This window comes from Protopterus annectens, chromosome 14.part0 (assembly GCF_019279795.1).
Source record: "Protopterus annectens isolate FY-2018-M chromosome 14.part0, PAN1.0, whole genome shotgun sequence".
Lineage (NCBI taxonomy): Eukaryota > Metazoa > Chordata > Ceratodontiformes > Protopteridae > Protopterus > Protopterus annectens.
In genome coordinates this window covers 714,789,648-714,808,954 of record NC_056748.1, presented here as the reverse complement: position 1 = coordinate 714,808,954, position 19,307 = coordinate 714,789,648, and the positions used below count along the sequence as shown (strand labels likewise).

At 38.1% G+C, this 19,307-nt stretch overlaps 1 protein-coding gene across 3 annotated transcripts in view; it reads left to right on the top strand.

Annotated features, from left to right (window-relative positions):
- The window catches only part of LOC122789191 (tumor necrosis factor receptor superfamily member 9-like), an 84,971-nt gene that overhangs the window by 22,845 nt on the left and 42,819 nt on the right, over nt 1-19,307 (top strand). For all 3 annotated transcript variants that reach the window (XM_044056457.1, XM_044056459.1, XM_044056458.1), the window contains exons 4-6: nt 1,483-1,620; nt 7,560-7,626; nt 17,339-17,442. In XM_044056457.1, coding sequence (XP_043912392.1) covers nt 1,483-1,620; nt 7,560-7,626; nt 17,339-17,442 — 309 coding nt within the window. The remainder of the gene's footprint in view (nt 1-1,482; nt 1,621-7,559; nt 7,627-17,338; nt 17,443-19,307) is intronic.

Here is a 19,307-nt window from a genome sequence, read left to right as displayed (position 1 = left end):
AAGTAAAATAATGTAACCGGTGTAAAGAATACCTTGTAGATGTGAATAAATATATTATCCACTTTTTAAAGTCCCTTGGCAAACATATATTATTAATTTGAGCAGGTTTACTATCACGTATACACATACTACATGCTGTTTCCATGCAGATGGGCAACTATGAGTATTTGATGAATAAATTTGGGTGGCCTAATGCTTAAGGTGTTTGCCTTACAAACACAAGGTGCAGGATTTGAGTCTCACAAGGGATAAATGGCTAGGCTTAAAATGGCTCGCAAGGGCAGTTAGCTTAGTACTGAACTATTTACGATCATAAGCCTATACAACAAAACACTTGTTCGTTGGTTACTATGTAATTAAAAGCCATTTGATAAATGTTTTCTTTGACAATTAACCATAGACCCAACTTTCTCACCTAAACCAAAGTTATAGAAATGAAAACAATAAATGAATAGAGGGAAAGAAAATAAATTTACAATTGCAACAGCCAACTGGAAATAGTATTACAGTGAAACACCTTGTTCAAAATAACATCTAATTGAAATCATAACTAAAGAATTTAACTAATATATTTGTAGAAACATTTTTATCTAGTTACTAAAATAAAATACCAGCATTACTTGAAGTTAAAAGGAAAAATTAAAAACTGTGCAGAAGTGCCATAGAAAACCATTCAACAGGCAGTCAATTCATAAAAACTGGGGTAACTATTGTACAATCTTCTTCAGCAGACATAATTCCACTGAAATGAGTGGGAGGCACTAGCTCAAAGTAAACAGAAAAAAGACAGATAAACAGGGTACATAGCAAGCTGGTCTGTGTAATACATGAAATGTCTCATAGAGCTGCTTGTTTATATATGTATATAACATTTGTTATGGACTGTGTATATAGTTCACTATAGTTATAAATCTAAATTGTTTTGTTCATTGTTTTCATGTTTTCATTATAAAAATAATAAAACATTTTTGATGAAAAATATCTCATAGTGTAACATTTTAGAATCCAGTTTTGTGACTTGTGACTTCACCACCCATCACAGAACTTGTTTCATAAAACCCATAGCACAAAATGTTTTGACATACAAAGTCATTAATGTATTCTTCATCAGCACGCATGCTCAGACACACACACACACACACACACACACACACACACACACACACACACACACACATGTAATTGTACGTAAAAAGCTGGTATCCTATTTATCCACCATAATTAAAATCATTTTAATCTTTGTGGAATAAATGAATTAATAATTCGGTATGGTTATGTTATACTTGTCATGTGGCATTTTCTATGTGTTTCAACAAGGTTCATTATCATCATAGTGTTAGCATTTCTGGCAGACTGCAAATTATGTATTATTATTTTATTATTAAAAAGGGTTGCAAATTTCCATTAAAATCATATTCTTTTACTAAGTATTGCTGGCAAGCTCATTATAACTTTAGATTTCTTCCATTATTAATTTTAAAGGAGTGTTTATCTTCAAAAAAAACTGCACGGATACATCAGATGCAGTGTGTCAGTGCATATCCGGGTACAAATGTGCAGATGATGCATGTAAAAAATGCAAGAAGAGCTGTGGTCCAGGAACAGAGCTTTATAAAACAGGTAGGAGGATTTTCTTTTGCTTTTTTCTTATCTGAGATGAGTGCTAGTGTTCTTATATATCTGTGTTAGGATTGTTGTTCACTTACTGGTATAGAGGTTTTTGCTACTGGTTATGCCCCTGTTACTGAAGATCCACTAGAGAGTTGGGCAAGGTATGAATGAGAAGCTGACCAACAGTTCTGTTATGGTGGAAGGGTATGGGTAGCTGCTGGAGCAGGGTTCACCCTATTAAAGACCTCTAGTGAGATAACTTGCAAGGCCATCCCTCTGAACTGTTTTCCTATTGCTGTAGTGCTATGCAGGGGATCTAATCTAGGTAATGAAATATGTCTCTTTCTCAGTAAATGGCCCCAGAGCCTCACTCCTTCATTACAAGAGTATATTTTGATAAGTAGAAGGTTGGGTGTTAGAAACGAAAGAGAGGAGGAGGATGAACTAAAAAGAAGATATAAAAAGGTGTAAGACATCTACTGCTGGGACAATATTCCAGCCATTTACCATACAATAAAGGATTCACAAAAAAAATGGAATAGCCACTTCCAGGATTGTGTCATCAGCCAATACCCAGAATGCATCATTCTTCAAAACAGAACTGCATAATGTCAGGGGACAGAGAATGACAGAAAACAAGAGGAAGGAAAATTCTCATGATGTGAGTGAAGAAACAAGACTGTCATAGTAACCTGCTGACTTGCCCAGACTAATTTTAACTTTTGGGTGGGGTGAAGATATGAGTTGCTGTCACATACCATGTGATGCAGATGTGGAGGGGAAGGGTAATCAGAGAAGAGTGCCTGCATATTTTTTATTATTTCTGTATTATGTAACATGCATGATTGCATGTTGTGACACTGAGGAAGTTCTTCAGATTCTAGCGCTAACAATGTGATATAATAATTTTTAAACTCTCTTCCTTAGATGTGTAGCAGGCTGACTTCTTACTCTAGCTGAAATGATCTTTTTAATATGCTACTTTTGTATGAAGTGTAGCATTTACGGTACAGTGAAAGGTGATGTCCTGACAAGAACTTCAATGTTTTGAACAAGCTGTCCTTTTTGTATTCTTTGTTTGAGTTAGTTCCTGTTATTTAGTTGATGACTTAGCCAAAGAGGAGGAGGAGGTACACTGAGTGCCTTGATGGCTATTCTGTTGGCCTCTGGAGAACTGACAGTCCAGAGGATTAGGAAGAGGTGCTGCTTTTTCTAGTCCAGAATTTCATTTCCCAACTTCCCTGCCTGTTGTGTGAATGAGTTAGTCACGTAACAGGGCAGTTCTTCCAAACCAACTGAAAAAGTACATGCAGATCAGTGTTCTACCCTGGTTGTTGTGTCTTTTGGCTTTTCCCGGTTAGGGGTCGCCACAGCAGAACTCCGGTCCGCTAATGATTGGCAGTAGATTTTTACGTGCCGAGTTGCCGGCCCTGACATACAACCTTCAATGAAGGTACGCCCATTCACGCATGTCTCCACACAGAAGATGCTCTAGCTGAGAATCGAACAGGACAACGTCTTACTGTGAGGTGACAACGCTACCGCAGCACCACCACCCTGGTTAATAAATATAAATAAAACATTTCCTTCCTTTTCAAGACTGCAATTCTCCATTAATTAGGTAGAACTATCTTGGAAGAGTGGCAGTGTACATGTTTGCAGCTGTTATCTTTCACTGATCTCTCTTTTGATAATATAAAAGAATACTTCTTGCGATTTCTAAGACACAGTGTATATGTAAAGGACTGATGCCATGTTCATGTGTTAGTTTGCATAATATAACGCCATCAGACAACCTGTTCCAGTAGAAAGACATATTTAGGTTTGACACAACATTTTCCAGTACGCTTCTTTATTTGCTGCCTTCTCAACCTCTTGCATCATCCATGGGGTACAAGGGAGCAGCCTTGTCATGGACAAGATCATACGATGTGCAGAAAAGCAAATAGGATGGCTTTTTAATGAATACATTCAATTGTATGTTTTGTTCTGGAATTACAGGTGACATTAATAGACAGTTACATAGTTGCAGTAAAAATTTCCTTTGTGTTTGAACTGTTCCAGGTGCCATCCAATACTTAGATGGCTGTAGATCACAGATGTTCTTTTAGTGCCAGTAGAAGTATTGCTTTGCCAATATACTAGTCTACATGTTCTGAAGATGGCATTTTCAGTGATGTTAATGGCACTGTAGGATTATTGGACTGTCTTTGTTGAATGGCATATGTAATGGTCTGCTGAACACTATTTTGTAGGAGTTGGCCAGTTATTTCTATTGCTTACTGTTAAGTTTCTTTCTCTATATTAATGTCTGTAGGTATGAGGTATGCTTTGCAAAATATATTAGAAGAGCTGATGGTCCTCCAGCTTAGATTGGATCTTGTTTCTGACCTGTAGATTTCTTCAGTCCATTGCTACTAGCTGTTGTAATGGTGAAAGCATGCCCAGTCTTATGTGCACTGTTTTTAGTGTTCACTACCAGGGCCTTTTTATTACTGTATTTACATTATTCTAACTATTTTTATTCATGTATATTGACTTTTTGATTACCTGTATATTCTGATGCAAAAGTGACACACTACAGTCAGATGCCCGCTAGTACAGTTTCTGTTGTCAGGTACCTTTGCTATTTTCCTGTAAGCTCATTTATTATGTAGCACACATTCTGCAACACTCTAACACTAAATAACTACTTGCTCTACCATTGTTATGCAACTATATAGATGACTTTTTGATAGGATGGCTCAAAGAACTGTACTTGTGGTTGTAGGTTTCTGAACCACATGTACCTTTACTTAGGGTCCCTGAGTTGGACTACTGCTGCTGTATATCCTATTGTTGAATTATAGCTTTACGGCTGTGTACCTTGTGCTGTATTGTTGACATACCAAACCTCCATGCTTTTGACATGCTACTACAACCACACATCTAACTCTCTTTAGCTATTTCACCACCATACAGGATATGTACAGGGACATTTGCCCCCACATGACAGCATCAAGCAGAATAGAATCTGTAGCTGAACATCACAGTGCCCCCCCCACATGACAGCATCAAGCAGGATAGAATCTGTAGCTGAACATCACAGTGCCAACCATCATACTGGGCATTACTGGAACTGTTATGTCAACAGACATATTGTTAAACTTCAACAGTGTTAAAAAAAGGTTTGGCGGGGAGGGCATCACTCACGTCTCTAAAGATAGTGACTCCTAAATTCTCAGTCTTGGAGTAAGGAGAACATTCATAACTTCACAATTCACCACTACTGCTGAAGTAAGGATGTATTCTTTGAGATACACAGTACTTGATAAAATAAGTGACTATGCTCCATTTCACACACATGCAGTACAGTATTGACTATGTATCCCACAGGACAGACTGATGCTTTCAATTCCTAACACGCATCACTGTGATTTTCCATTCTTCTATTGTTTGTGTATCAGAGACTGTCTATTCCGTAACGCTTTTGTCCATATCCTAGGTCAGCGTGTTTTGCCAACAGGGCAGTGACCATTTTACTCTACTGACTGCATGGCTTGTGCTGACTATTATCATTACATATAGTCTAGTGTATTACTATACCTTCAGGAAATCTACTTCATCACAGTAGTACAAACGCTGTATTTTTGCCACTGTACCTGTTTTATTTATTCATCAGTCTGGTTTATTATTTGCATTCTTCTTTTAACTGGTACTGCTGCATTACACATTCAGATTTATATTTATATGTAGAAGTTTGTACATCACTTGGAAATATAACGAACTTAAGAATCTCTGCACTTTTTATAACTGACTGTGTAATTTTGTATATTCCTATACTTGTGTGACTGCTCTTCTCCATACTGTATATAATCATTGCATAGTCATCATAATTACCTTACCATACTGAGATTGTGTGTGTGTGTATATATATATATATATATATATATATATATATATGTGTGTGTGTGTGTGTGTGTGTGTGTGTGTGTGTGTGTGTGTGTGTGTGTTTTGGTATTTTGTGATCCATGCTCTACTCTTAACAAACTGAAATAAATAAATGTAAGTTATTAAAGTATAGTTATGGATAGGTATAGTAAACGTTAACAATGTTGCATAGAACAGGGTGCCTGCAAGAATAATTTATTCAGGATCTGCCAACAAATATTTAGGAAGCAGTTATAGAAGGTTAAAGATGTGCTACTATGAACCTATATGATTGGATGGGAAATAGGAAATTCACCCTGGGGATCACCTCTGTGGCTCTGCTCGACAGTGGCACAGGAAAATAATTTTCTTGGGTGGCAAATGCCAGGGTACCTTTTTGGCTGGGCTTGTATAGGCCCCAGGGATGATAGCCTAGTACCTACCTATGAACCTACAATGTGAGTCCAAATAACAGATTCAGTGGTGCAACATGTAGTATACTAACCTTTGGGGCTGAAAGATCAGAAGTCTGTGAGATCTATTCCCACTCTAGGTGATTAGAATGCTGACACCACAGTGCAGTATTAGGGGGATGCTGCACTCTAGAGTGCGTTGTCCTCTGGATGAGCCATTAAACCAATGTTGGTTGTAGCTCAGATGGATGTAAAAGATCTCATGGCACTTATTGAAAAGTATAGGGGAGGTCATACCTCTCAACTGTACAGAATGTCCAGATTTTTGCCTTATATTTTTGGTCCATTTTTCATAAAATTGTGGCTTTCTGGCAAATTAGTGGCAAATCATTAAAGACTGAAGTTAGAAAATAATGACAGATATTTCAGTTTTAAACTTCATACCCTTCAGAAAAGTCATGCTAATGCAAAACCTGTTGTTATATCAACTTTCTAAGTTTGTAAGAGCAATATTTCAAAACTGTCCCTGTTTGTACCACTTTTTTAATGGCTTTGTCCAGATTTTTTACTCTAAGAGGTTGAGAGGTATGGGGGAGGTTCCCTTATGCCCTGGCCAAAATTTCTCCTTCTAGTAGAAATACCATCTTTGTTATCCTCTGAAAAATGGCCACCAGTCTAATGGGACTAACCTGGTCAACACAGAAAATAGAATCTATAGGACATTTTTATTTTAACACCAAAGAGGGAGAAAGGGTAGATTGTTTGAATAGTGTTTATCAACAATGTTAAACAGATTGAAATAGTTAACCTGCGAATCAGTGCAGGATATCAAAATTAATTATTATAGTACTGTCTACTGAGCTCTTACTGCAAATGTATGGTGCCCTCTTTCCTTAGCAAGATAGCTCTGAATTCTTATCACCTGTTGAGTTATAACAAATCTTTTTTTAAGGTATAAAATTCCAACGTGCTGGGCTTGTGATCAAGAATTCTTGTAAGAAAGTTACCCTAAGTCAAATGTTAGGCTACACATTTACTGAAGTGACTCTTGTGACTGTATAGCTATATCCCGCATGCAGATCAAAATAGGGACAGGAGTATCTGTAGTCAAAGCATTCTTCAGAGTCCCCATGAATTGTTTTGTGAGCGTGACGGTTTATTTCACAAAGTGATATTGTCAAGCAGCAAATCCCATTTAAAGCAGAGTAAAGGCTTTTGTTGTCACATGCATTAGAGGAAACAAATTCCTTATTGTTAATACACTGGTGGCAGAGAATATATTTATTTTACTACAGAAGAGACTTACTTAATGTCTAACAAGTTTTCTGATGTATATGCATGGAATGTGGAAGCAAAATTTTCTATAGTATAGGGTTGGAATGGTGGCCTATTGTTTAAGGTGTTTGCCTTATAAACACAAGGTGCAGGGTTTGAGTCTCACATGGGATAACTGGCTAGGCTTAAAATGGCTCGCAAGGGCAGTTAGGTTAGTATTAATCTATGAACCTATATATGTAAACCTTTAGCTTTCCTAATTCAAGTGAAAGCATATTGTAACTTATTTGTTTCCAGAATAATGTCAAACAAGTTGACTAACATTGAATTTGCTTTACTTTTCTCCCTAAGAATGCAGACTATGTATAAATGGAACATTCAGCAGCGAAGAAGACACACCCTGCATTCCATGGACCAAGTAAGTGCTAAGGTTTGTTATTTTATGGTTTATTATGTGTTGAATGCATTTATATTCACCATCTTTGAGTCTCTTTATATCTTTGACATCACAGTGTTGCCAGCATGGCAGGACTGGTAGTGCAGCCCCCCCCCCATATGAATCTGAAAGTTTGGGGTCCCATTTACTTGCCATACCTCAAACTTTGGCATTTAAGTCAACAAAAGGGGTACTCAACTAATGAGGTGTATTGTCTTTCAAATAAGAACTGAACTCTCTTTTACCAATCCTGGTGCTGGTAGTGGCCTATGGAGTCTCCTGGTGGAAGTAAAATAACCGAAAACTCAATATGCCAAAAAGAAAAGTATTTTTCATGCCATACTGTATAAATCAAATCTCAAATAAAAGACAAGCTGAAGTAATAATGTCAAGCAAATAACTAAAATAAGAACATAGACAAATATATGGTAATTTTATTGCTTGGGTTTATTTTGTCTCCCTGTTTGTTTATAAAAAATGCTTGATAGAATGGACTTTCAAATAAAAGTTTTCACAATCCATTTGAATAAAATGTTCAGCTTTATTAATTTATTTTTTGCATGGGAGGTAAAGTTCCCTACATTACCTTGCAGGGTTGCTGTACTGTAGAAGTAAAAATCTCTCACTGTGATGACCTTCTTTAGTGAGCTTTGGTTTTGATAAACATATTGTAAAGAAACATTCCAGAAAAAAAATACCAGCACTAGTACAATTCATGTGTGATATAGCCTCCAAGCCATAAATCACTTGTTTGCCTTCTTTGCCTGTGTCACACAGTTTCCTTGATCACTCTCATTAAAGGTATTGTTTATTATAATATATGTGCATGTAAAAACAGTCATAGTTGAAAATCTTTAGCAAAGGTTTCAGTACTTTTCTTGGTTTCCCAGCACAGTCCATGCACATAAGACACTTGAAGTACCTTATTAACTATCATAATTTGCTGTTAATTCATCCAAAAATATCTTACAATAATACAGTTAGCAAGTCTTTGCTATGCTGCCTCACTGTTTTTGAATGATATGTGAAACAATGTGGGTTTTCATCTTTTAAATTGTACTTTTTACTGCCTTTAACAAACATGCAGTGCTGGCCTGTCATGTAATTGAAATCTTTGTATTTAAATTTTCCTTATACAATATTCATTCTTTATATTGTTATACTCCTCATTAGTGCCTTCCTACCTCTTGATGATAATATTTGAATAAATAAGCATGTCGAAGTTTGCATTTTTTCCTACGTTTCCCAAGTCATTCTCCACAATTTTTGTCTGTTGTTTTACAAAACCTCTGTGACCAACCTTCCTTCTGAGTTTAACTTTTATTTTTCCCAGCAATCAGTGTACATAAACTTCTTAATTATACTCTGAAGGCTGTTGCTGTCTTGTTGCAACATCATTATCAAATGATAAACACAACCACTGTGTAGTTAGCCAACAGAAACATACCTGATTTTCCTTGTATTTCTCTGCTACCCCCTGTAAAATCCTGACTTAAAATGGTGATTCTCTTTTCTCTGTTGCTTGTCCTGCACTGCAGTGATGCAGTCTGCAAGTGTAGGAATGCAAGTTCCATATGAATGCGCAGTACATCAGCCCATAGTAGTCGACATGGAAGATGACTGAAACGGTGTTATACAAAGACATTATTTAAGAAAGGTAAGCAGATTCTTTTTTAAATAATGTCATTGTATAATAACAGTAATCTAGCCTTGTTTGTGGGTATATCAGGATTTATCCACAGTTGGCTTTGTTTAAACACCCAGGCTTCACCCTCATGATCAAACCACACACACACACACACACACACACACACACACAAAATGAAATGCTATTCACATTGTTAAATATTAATTACTGTTGTGCTGCTAATGATAAATTAAGATCTAAACTGTTGTGGCTCACATTTCTGTATGTAACTCACATTTCTGTATGTAACACGGCTGTTGGGCACACATCTGCCATTTTAGAGGCAGAAATACACCTGCACAAACTAGCCTAATTGTTATCATGTGACCCACTTTGATATTGTATAAATGGAAGATGGTATTTTTTGATTGATATGCCTAAAAAGCGTTGTTTAAGGTGAAAGTTTTTACTAGCGGTTTTAAGAGTTGTTTTAAGAGTAATAAAATTCTTCATTACCAGCTGCTCCTGGTCCCAGTGACATCAGAAAGTAAAAGTAAGCCACTTTGGTAAAATGCAAGCGTTAACAAGCTCTATAATGGTGGGAGGTTGGCCTAATGGTTAAGGTGTTTACCTTACAGACACAAGGTGCAGAGTTTGATTCTCACATGGGGTAACTGGCTAGGCTTAACATGGCCTGAAAGGGCAGGTAGCCTAGTATGAACCTAAGAAAGTGAATTAATGCATAATTAAATCAGACTCTACCAGCATTAAAGACTTTATTAAAAGATAGGCAAAAATCTGAAAGCTACTATAAGGAAGATCAGAGAGAACATGAATGAAAATTAGCATCCAAAGTTAATCATGAATCCTTCTTTAACGGTATCAAACAATTGAGAACTAACACACAGAAATGTTCTGAATTAATTAATCCAAAAGGGTATTGACCCTAAAGATATTGCATTTATATTTGCAGATAAATTTAATGCCAGTTTCACACAGTCATTTCATTCCTACAGATTCCAGAGCCACTTCCTCACCTCAGTGATTATTATCAAACATGTCCAAATTGCACCTACCACCATGGGCCTCAGCAGTATACCTGGTTGCTTAGCCAACTGTGCCAGACCCATTAGTCTAACAAGCCTAATTTGTCAAGCCATGGAGCATATTATGTCTGAATTTGTAAGCTCCAATATATAAAAAAATAAATATTTCTTTTGGCCTGCAGCAACATGGCTTGGTCTAAGGAAAAGCATGGCTGCTTACTTTTGTAAACTTCAAGAAAGTCACTATGGTTATGCAGTTCATACATTGTAGCTGGGTCAGGCCAAGGCCTTTGACAATTTACCCCATACTAGAATTGCAAATAAGTGTCATGGCCTAAATCTAGAGTCTTATGTTGTAAAATGGATAGCAAACTGGCTTACAGATAGAACCACATAGTTAAAATAGCAGATGTCACTGCAGAAAGCAAAAAATGTAACTAGCAGCATTCCTGAATGGTCAGTACTAGGAACCCCTTCTTTTTAGTATTTATGTTTCAGTTTTTCAAACCACTAACTGAGATACATAGCTAACAAAATTTGCTGATGACTACAAGCTGCAGGTTGTCATTCACTCAGTATCCAGTACCAAGTAAGCAAGGGCTTAACCATATAAGTCAGTGGTGTATGAGACCTTGTCTTAAATTAAATACAAAGAATGCTAATATCACCTTAGATTAACAATCTCAACAACAGCTTACATTGTAGATAGCATCTCACTCCCAAGTAAGAAGACCATTGTGTGCCATTGGGTACCTACTGTTTCACCATCATTCTCAAGTCTGATTGAGTATTGGCCATTTTGGGATAACACTCTAGTGGGATTGGGTATCTACCGTTTCATCATCAAAACCTTGTGCAAAGAGTTACAAGGCATCTTCAGTTTTATTTTCATATGAAATAGCTAGCTACAAGAGTTGAATACATAGAAAGTGTAACATTCTCTTGTATTTTCATTGTATTTGCATACTACATTAATCAGTCATTTTACTGGACAGTGCAGAAGGTGAGAGGAGGGACCACAACCTTCTATGTGATATCTGTTTTTTTTTTCTTTTACATCAAGAGTTTAGCAAAAGAACTGGAGCCAAACTGCAAAGGCATATTATTTCTGGTGTGATCTTATTTAGGTGTCTTGGTTTAGGATGGTCCGATTGTATTAATAATATACAATATACCCTTCATGCTACTTAACTGGTGGTTAATGGTGCCACATTTACTAAGCCTAATGATATAGTAAACTTCTTAGTGGACAGATTCAGTTCTAACTCTACCCCAGCCTCAACAGTCCCCTCAAAAATCCACTCAACATAACTCCTCCAACAATAACAAGGGAGCATGTACAGGCTGCACTCATTAAAGCCATGAATACAGCCTCAATAAGCCCTGATAACATCCTGGGATGCCTTCTGAATAGTCTAAAATATGACTTATCAGGACCCCTGGAGTCATTATTTAACTATAGTCTTAAAACAGGCTTGGAGGACTGTGATAGTCACCCCCCTTCATAAGGGAAGACCTTCAACAGATCCTGGAAAATACAGACCCATTATTCTGACTATTCTTATTTAAAAAGACGTGGAAAGAATTATCATGGAAATTATCAACAAGATCATAGGAGACCTCCATACACTGGATCCATCCTAGTTTGGCTAGGATGAAAGAGAAAATGATCCATACTGCCAACCTAGATCTGGTAAAGCATTTGATACAGTACCTCACTCAGGTATTGTCAAAAAACATATGGAACTAGGTGTAAACCCCTATGAAATTGGTAAAGGCAACTCCACAATGAGTCCTGTCACTAGTGCAGTACCCTGTCTCTGGAACAGGCTCCCCATCCATGTGAAGTAGAGTTCCTCCCTAACCCAATTCAAGTGTAACTTGGACAAATGGATGGGGAACAGGAAATTCATCCCTGGCTTGGCACCTATGCCTCTAATGGGCACATGCAACCTGTAAATGGTTCATCTTCCAGGCCCCTGCTTGTAAATGTTTCATCTCCCAAGCCTCTGCTTACACTTATCAAGGATACCAGAAGTTGTCAGAGATTTGGGATGCATGGCTAATCTTAAAAAGGCCCCTGTGGTCATTAGCCTAGTAAACACCTATGAACCTGGGCTTTGTACTGGGCCCACTCCTCTTTGGCATCTACGTCTTGGATGTCAAAGCCAGTGTCAAAGGCCTTTGGCTAACCAAGTTTGCAGATGATTGCAAACTGGGAGCAGTCATTGATTCCCCTCCCAAGATGAAAACACTTTTCAGGAAGCTCTAATGCAGGCAAATGCTTGGTGCCAAAAGTATGTCTTAAAACTCAATACCAAGACATGCGTTATGGTACCTGTAGGGAAGTCTATCACCTCAGGTAAGTATGTCATCAATAAAACACCCTTAAAAGTTAATTCACTAGTCAGGGATCTGAGAACTTCTGTATATAGTAGCCTAGCCTTCGACCAACATGTGTCCAAGGCAGATAGAAAATCTTTATATGTTGCTCAACTTATAAGCAAGGGCATGTCATCCATGTCCAGAGAGGTCATCACACCACTGCGCTCGGCCCTCATCAGACCCATCATAGAGTATAATGCCCTCTTCAGTGTGTACCTGACTAGACACATGCATCAAATAGAACATCCACAAAGGTTTCTTGCAAAAAGAATACATGGATTAAGCACAATGCCATACACTGATCGCCTCAAAGCGCTGTCTCTTTACTCTGCATCATACAGACTTCTGAGAGGTGATCTTTGCTTGGCATACAAACCATCTCTGGACCTTGTTTTGAAGAACTTTTTGTTCATCCACAAAACAAACAGCATCAGAACTACTAGATTACAAGACCTACATTTTGCTTGTGACACACTGTAAATAGGACTTGTTGGAGAGCCAGATATGTTTCTTACAGAATTTCCATTCAATGGAACAGACTCCCTAGCCATGTGAAGTAGAGTTCATCCCTCTCCTATTTAGGCTCAACTTGGACCAATGTATGGGTAATCTGAAAGTCACCCTTGGTTTGGCTCCTATGTCCCTGATGGACAGAGGCAATCAGTAAATCACCACCTATGTAAATCAAATTTGTGGGTCACATTTGGGTTACATGGCTAAGCCTATAAGGGCCCTTGTGGTCATTAGCCTAGTACACACCAATGTACCTATGAGAAGATCAGTATTTAGCAAGGTTAAATTTACAATATGACGTGCAAGATAGCAGTCTGTAAGCATTTGAGTAAGTCAGCCACAAGTTAGGTGAATGCACATTTGCTAGATAAAAGTAACACATTGGGTAGATGAAGTCATTGAAACTAAAGTGAGAGATAAATAGTGGAAACAGACTTTACATCTGAATTAACACACTGCCAGGCATTTATATACTGTCATATCAGCAAAATCACAGTAATTATTGAATGTCATATTTTGGGGAGTTTAATAGTCAAAGGTGTGGAAAGGAGGCAGTTGCATTTACAGGATGATTACAGGATTAGCAAATGTCTAAAATGCTGTTTTATGTGTCAGTGTGACCAGGGGTCCAGGGAAGTAAATACTATGGGAAGAAATATCCAAGGAATTGTTATGGCTAGGCTTGTATAGGCCCTAGGGCAGATAGCCTAGTACCAACCTATGAACATTTACGGCATATTAAAAGTTAAGTTGGAGCACAATATGACAAGCACAGATGGTAGTGGATGGCCATTGCTTTGAGATAATTTAGGTGCAATTCCCAACTGTTTTTCTGAGTTGTCCTGTGAATGTATATATGGTTTAGAGTATAAAATATGTAATTGTTGCTACCAGTGAAGAAATCTTGCCTGCTGCTCACCATAACTTCCAACATTACTGGAGCATTAGATAACTTACTGGAGCATTAGATAACTTATAAGGCCTTGGGGTGTAGCAGTAGCAGATAGCATTGCTGTTTTTGTTTTTCATCACCCCCCACCACCACCAGTGCAACCACCACACTTATGTCAAGCACAGGGGATGAACTGCTGATTGCCCACTGATGCCTTTTTTCATTTTCTATTTGGGTAAAGGCTGGGTATAAGAAGCTTTCAAAGCACTCACACTGCAAGGACAGACTTTCTGTATTTTTGCTAAACATGGGACCCATTTGTTCACATCACCATTAAAATATACATTAGCATCTAACATACAATTCAGGAAAAATGCACACACACAATCTCACATACAATGCAGGAAGAATACACACACACACACACACACACACACACACACACACACAGTTCCATGCATGCTGCCTGGTAAAGGACACCACACACTGCAGCACAGTCACTTATCACCCCTCCCATCCATAGGAGTCATTTTATCCAGATTAGAAACATACCCCTAGTGAGGTCTCTGCTACAGTTTCCCATCTGCTCCAAGCATTGTGTCAATGTGGCCACCACTCAAACTTTGATCAGCACCAGAGTATGCAGACACTGTGCCAACTTCATCTTACCCGTCCAGCTACTGACAATGTATTTCTTTAGAAAGCTTTTCCTCAGTCAGTGTTTTATGTAACTTTCAGTTAAGCTCAGTGAACTAAAAAGTGTACATTGTCATGATACAGCTATACAGTATTTGAACATGTGGAGGGGTTGGTGAGAGAGACTGGACTGGGGTGTACTCAAAATGTGGAATGAGTTCACCTGGAGTCTCTCGATGGCTGCATTTCTTCCTACAGTATTGTCATAAGGAAAGCAGAGTTCCTTTCTATCATGTAAGAATGTACTCTTCTTTACAGCAGATTTCCCTAAACTGCTGACAGGAGTATATCTGGCAGTACTTTCAAAGTCTACTTTCTGAAGTCCTGGTAGAGATATACACCTACAACAAAGTATCTCCAGATTTGCAGCGCATGCCAAGTGAAGTGATCAGCATGGGATGCACAGATCTAGAACTGAAACAGGAGAGTTTACAAAAAAATTATAAAATGTGAAATTTTCCCTGCTTACATTAATCATTCAAAAACTGGAGTGTAATGCTTTTATGTAGAAGGTGGTATATGCAAGCAGTGCGTGTAAGTAAAAAAATTACATTCAAATATGGTTGGCAATATGAAGACCTTCTGAAATGTAAATACTGTGAGGTAAAGCAGTTATGACTGTTGCCTGTTTTTTCATAACTGTACTAATTTCATAAAACTGCGGTGGTGCTGCTGCGGTAGCATTGTCGCCTCACAGTAAGACGTTGTCCCATTCGATCCTCAGCTAGAGCGTCTTCTGTGTGGAGACATGCGTGAATGGGCGTACCTTCGTTGAAGGTTGTGCATCAGGGCCGGCAACTCGGCACGTAAAAATCTACTGCCAATCATTAGCAGACCGGAGTTCCGCTGTGGCGACCCCTAACCAGGAAAAGCCGAAAGACACAACAACTAATTTCATAAAAAGCTGTGCAACCTACAGAAGCAAAAATACTGCCATGTTATAAAGAACATTAAGGGCAGCACACAGTGTGGTCACTGATACTTGCCAACTAACATAAATTTTTTTTAGAGTAATACTGTTTTGAAGTACATGTAGATGGATTGTAGGATCATAGGAAGTTACTAGGCTAATGGTCCTAGAGTCCTTACAAGCCTAGCAAAGTTCTACCCTTATTTCCACACAGCACCTATTGCCCTGTCGAAGAAGGACACAGGTGGAACACCTGGGGTACAGTTACCCATCCAATCGTCCAGATTACATTTGAAGAGGGTCAGTGATGTGCTTTGTTTGACATGAAGTGGGAGTCTGTTCCAAAGGTGTAGTAACCTCTGGGGGACAAATCTGTCCCTTTAGCAGGTTCTGTTACTGTCACATACCAGGTTAAGGTCTTTAGAGCGAGTAACCGGTGTACCATTGGACTTGTGGATATGGATTATTAACATTGCAGTGCAGCATAAGGGGAGGGGACTGCACTCCTGAGTGTGTCATCCTTCAGATAACACATTAAACCAAGGCCTTGTCTGCCTGAGCTGTTTGTAATGCGGGTGGATGTAAAAGATCCATTGATGCCTATTGAAAAGAGTAGGGGAAGTTCGCTGATGCCCTGCCAAGTATTCCCTATTAGTATATATACCACATTGGGTCTCCCTTATAAAGAGGTAACCAGCCTAGTGGGACCAGCCTGTTAAACAAGGGATAAATAAATAAAATAAAATACTGGGAAAATATTGCATGCATAATTTGCACTGGGAAAATATTGCATGCATAATTTGCATAGGTTTTGCAGTATCACAAAACAGCAATAAGCCACCCCATTTGTCATGAATCAGTGGTATGCTGTTGAACCTGTGAGCAATAATCACACTGATACCATAGATCAATGTTACATACTTAGAGCTGTCACCCTTTGTTTGACCATAACACTGTTAATGTTTTGACAAAGTACCATTTTCTTAAATCTGTAAAATAACATTAGCATGTACAGGTAGACCTTTGATATTAAATCAGTATGCAGCTGACTGTCTACTGAAGAACTGTCAGATGTTGAGTTTTATAAATCGCATCATTTATCAGATACTGCAAAGCTTATAAAGTTATTTTACAGTAGAGAACGTTGGAGAAAAGCTGTCAAGAAGCAAGTGGTTTGTTGGCTTACAAGACCTCAGGAGGCAAGAGGATTAATTACACACCCCCAAGTTTCTCACGATTGAATGAATTAACAAATATTGATAGAGTGAGGGGGAAAAACTCTTCTGTTTATTGCTGCAAATTGTAATCTTTATAGTATTTCCTGTAAGTGCTTGGCAGTACAAACTACTGACTAGTTTATAAATTGCTACTAACTCCAGCGTGACAGAGCTGTTAAAATTGCATCTGTGAGATAACTTTCGCTGTACTTCCACATGTTTTGCAAAATTTATAGCATGTAGCTTCTGCTTTTTTATGTATGTCTTCTCATGATGAGTATCTGAAACAGGATGCTTGAGTGTTCTGGTTTATTTTATAGCTTTTCTTGGCTAGTTATGACTGTAAATGCTACTGCAGAAACCATGGTGCTGTCTCGTACTTCATTCCTGTTCCTTTTTTGCTTTTAGCTGCTCAGCACAAGGAAAATCCGTACATTTTCCAGGAAGCAGTACCAAAGATGTAACATGTGGATATCCTTTTCCTTCTCCAGTTACAACAACCATACCTAAAGGTACGCTGCACACTTATTTACCAAACTTTTTGCAAATTTTCTGATGAGCCTCCAAAAGGTTATGAAACAATTCCATTTTCAGCTTAAGTTTGAGGTTGCAGTTTGGCATAATTGTTAGTGTTTATCTCACAGATATTCAATCTAAAAGTGAAAATAGGCTGGATGTTGGATGAAAGGTGCACTTGCTCATTTGCTAAGATTCCCATAAACATCACCTCCAGAAAAAGGCATGTGCATTTATAGAACAAACCCACTGTCAACAAAAGTGCTTGCACTTAACCTATGAACCTATAGGAATCTTGATGAGTAGATGGGACATCGTAGGTTTACCCCGGGTATCACTTCTGTGTCACTGTTAGACAGAGGCACAGTATACTAACCTCGAAAAAGGGCATAGCAAAATTCATTTAAAATAGGTGGCGAAAGCCAAACACACTCTGGCTAGGCTTATAAATGCCCTAGGACAGATAGCCTAGTATGAACCTGTGAACCTTATGCCACCATTGTCATAATTCTAGTCTTACATGATTCTTTAATGCTAACTATACCAGACAGTCAATACATCTCATAAAGTCTAACTTTCTTGCAGCTTCAAACAAAAAACAAAAATGCATCATTCAAACCTTCAGGTAGATGAAACAGAAATAAAAATTGTATATCCTGCACCCATCCTTAACACACACACTATATATATATATATATATATATATATATATATATATATATATATAATTTTCAGGGAAAACACAAAGTGGCATTTATACTTCTTCTTCTTTCAGCTTTTCCCAGTTAGGGGTCACCACAGCAGATCACCTGTCCACTCATGATTGGCAGTGGAGTTTTACAGTGTCAAGTTGCCAACCCGGCACCCAACCTTCCACAGAAGGCACACACACTACCTAGGGCCAATTTAGAGTGTCCAGTCCACCTACTGCATGTCTTTGGGAGGAAACCAGAGCACCCGGAGGAAACCCACATGACCACAGGGAAGACATGCAGACTCCACACAGAAGGCACCCCAGCCAAGGATTGAACCAGAGAACCTCTTGCTGTAAGGTGACAATGCTAACCACTGCACCACCGTGGCCGCCCTACAAGGTGGGAAATTTGGCCAGGGTACTGGGAACTGCCGTACACTTTTTAATAGGTATCATGGGATCTTTTACATCCACTTGAGCTACCAACAACTCAAGCAAATATATACACATATATATATATATATATATATATATATATATATATATATATATATATATATGGGTGACAGTAAAATGGTTGATTGTGTGTTAGGTCAGCAGCTGCTTAGCTGACTGCAAGTGGCTGACTAAGCAGATGATTGACAGGTGTGTGAGACTGCAAATTCCTGGGTCTGGGAAATTTGTAGTTACTCTGTGTTTGTATAACCTCAGAGTTAGTATATTTAATTAGCAGAAGTCAGGTGCAGGGGGGATTGCCCCCTGTAAAACATGATGTTATTGGCTGGTTTTTTTTTTTTTTTTTTTACTGTAGATTTGCATACACTGATACTGTTTCCCAGTATGAGTTGTTGCACGTCAAGTTCAATCTTTTCAACTTTTAATGGTCAACATTTTTGCAGTTGACTTTGGGTGTTTTAGACTAAATGTGGTATACCTATATATACACATACACGCACACATGCTTGCCCCCCCTGTATAATGGTGTTTGGAAACATCCGGAATGTCAAATTCGTTGTTTAGCATTTTCTGTTTTTTTCAACATTCAAAAGTGCAGTTTCCGACCTTTAAAGTTGGATATATGATGAGTCGCACATGCTATTTGCGTCATTATAAAGGTAAACCATATATATATATATATATATATATATATATATATATATATATATA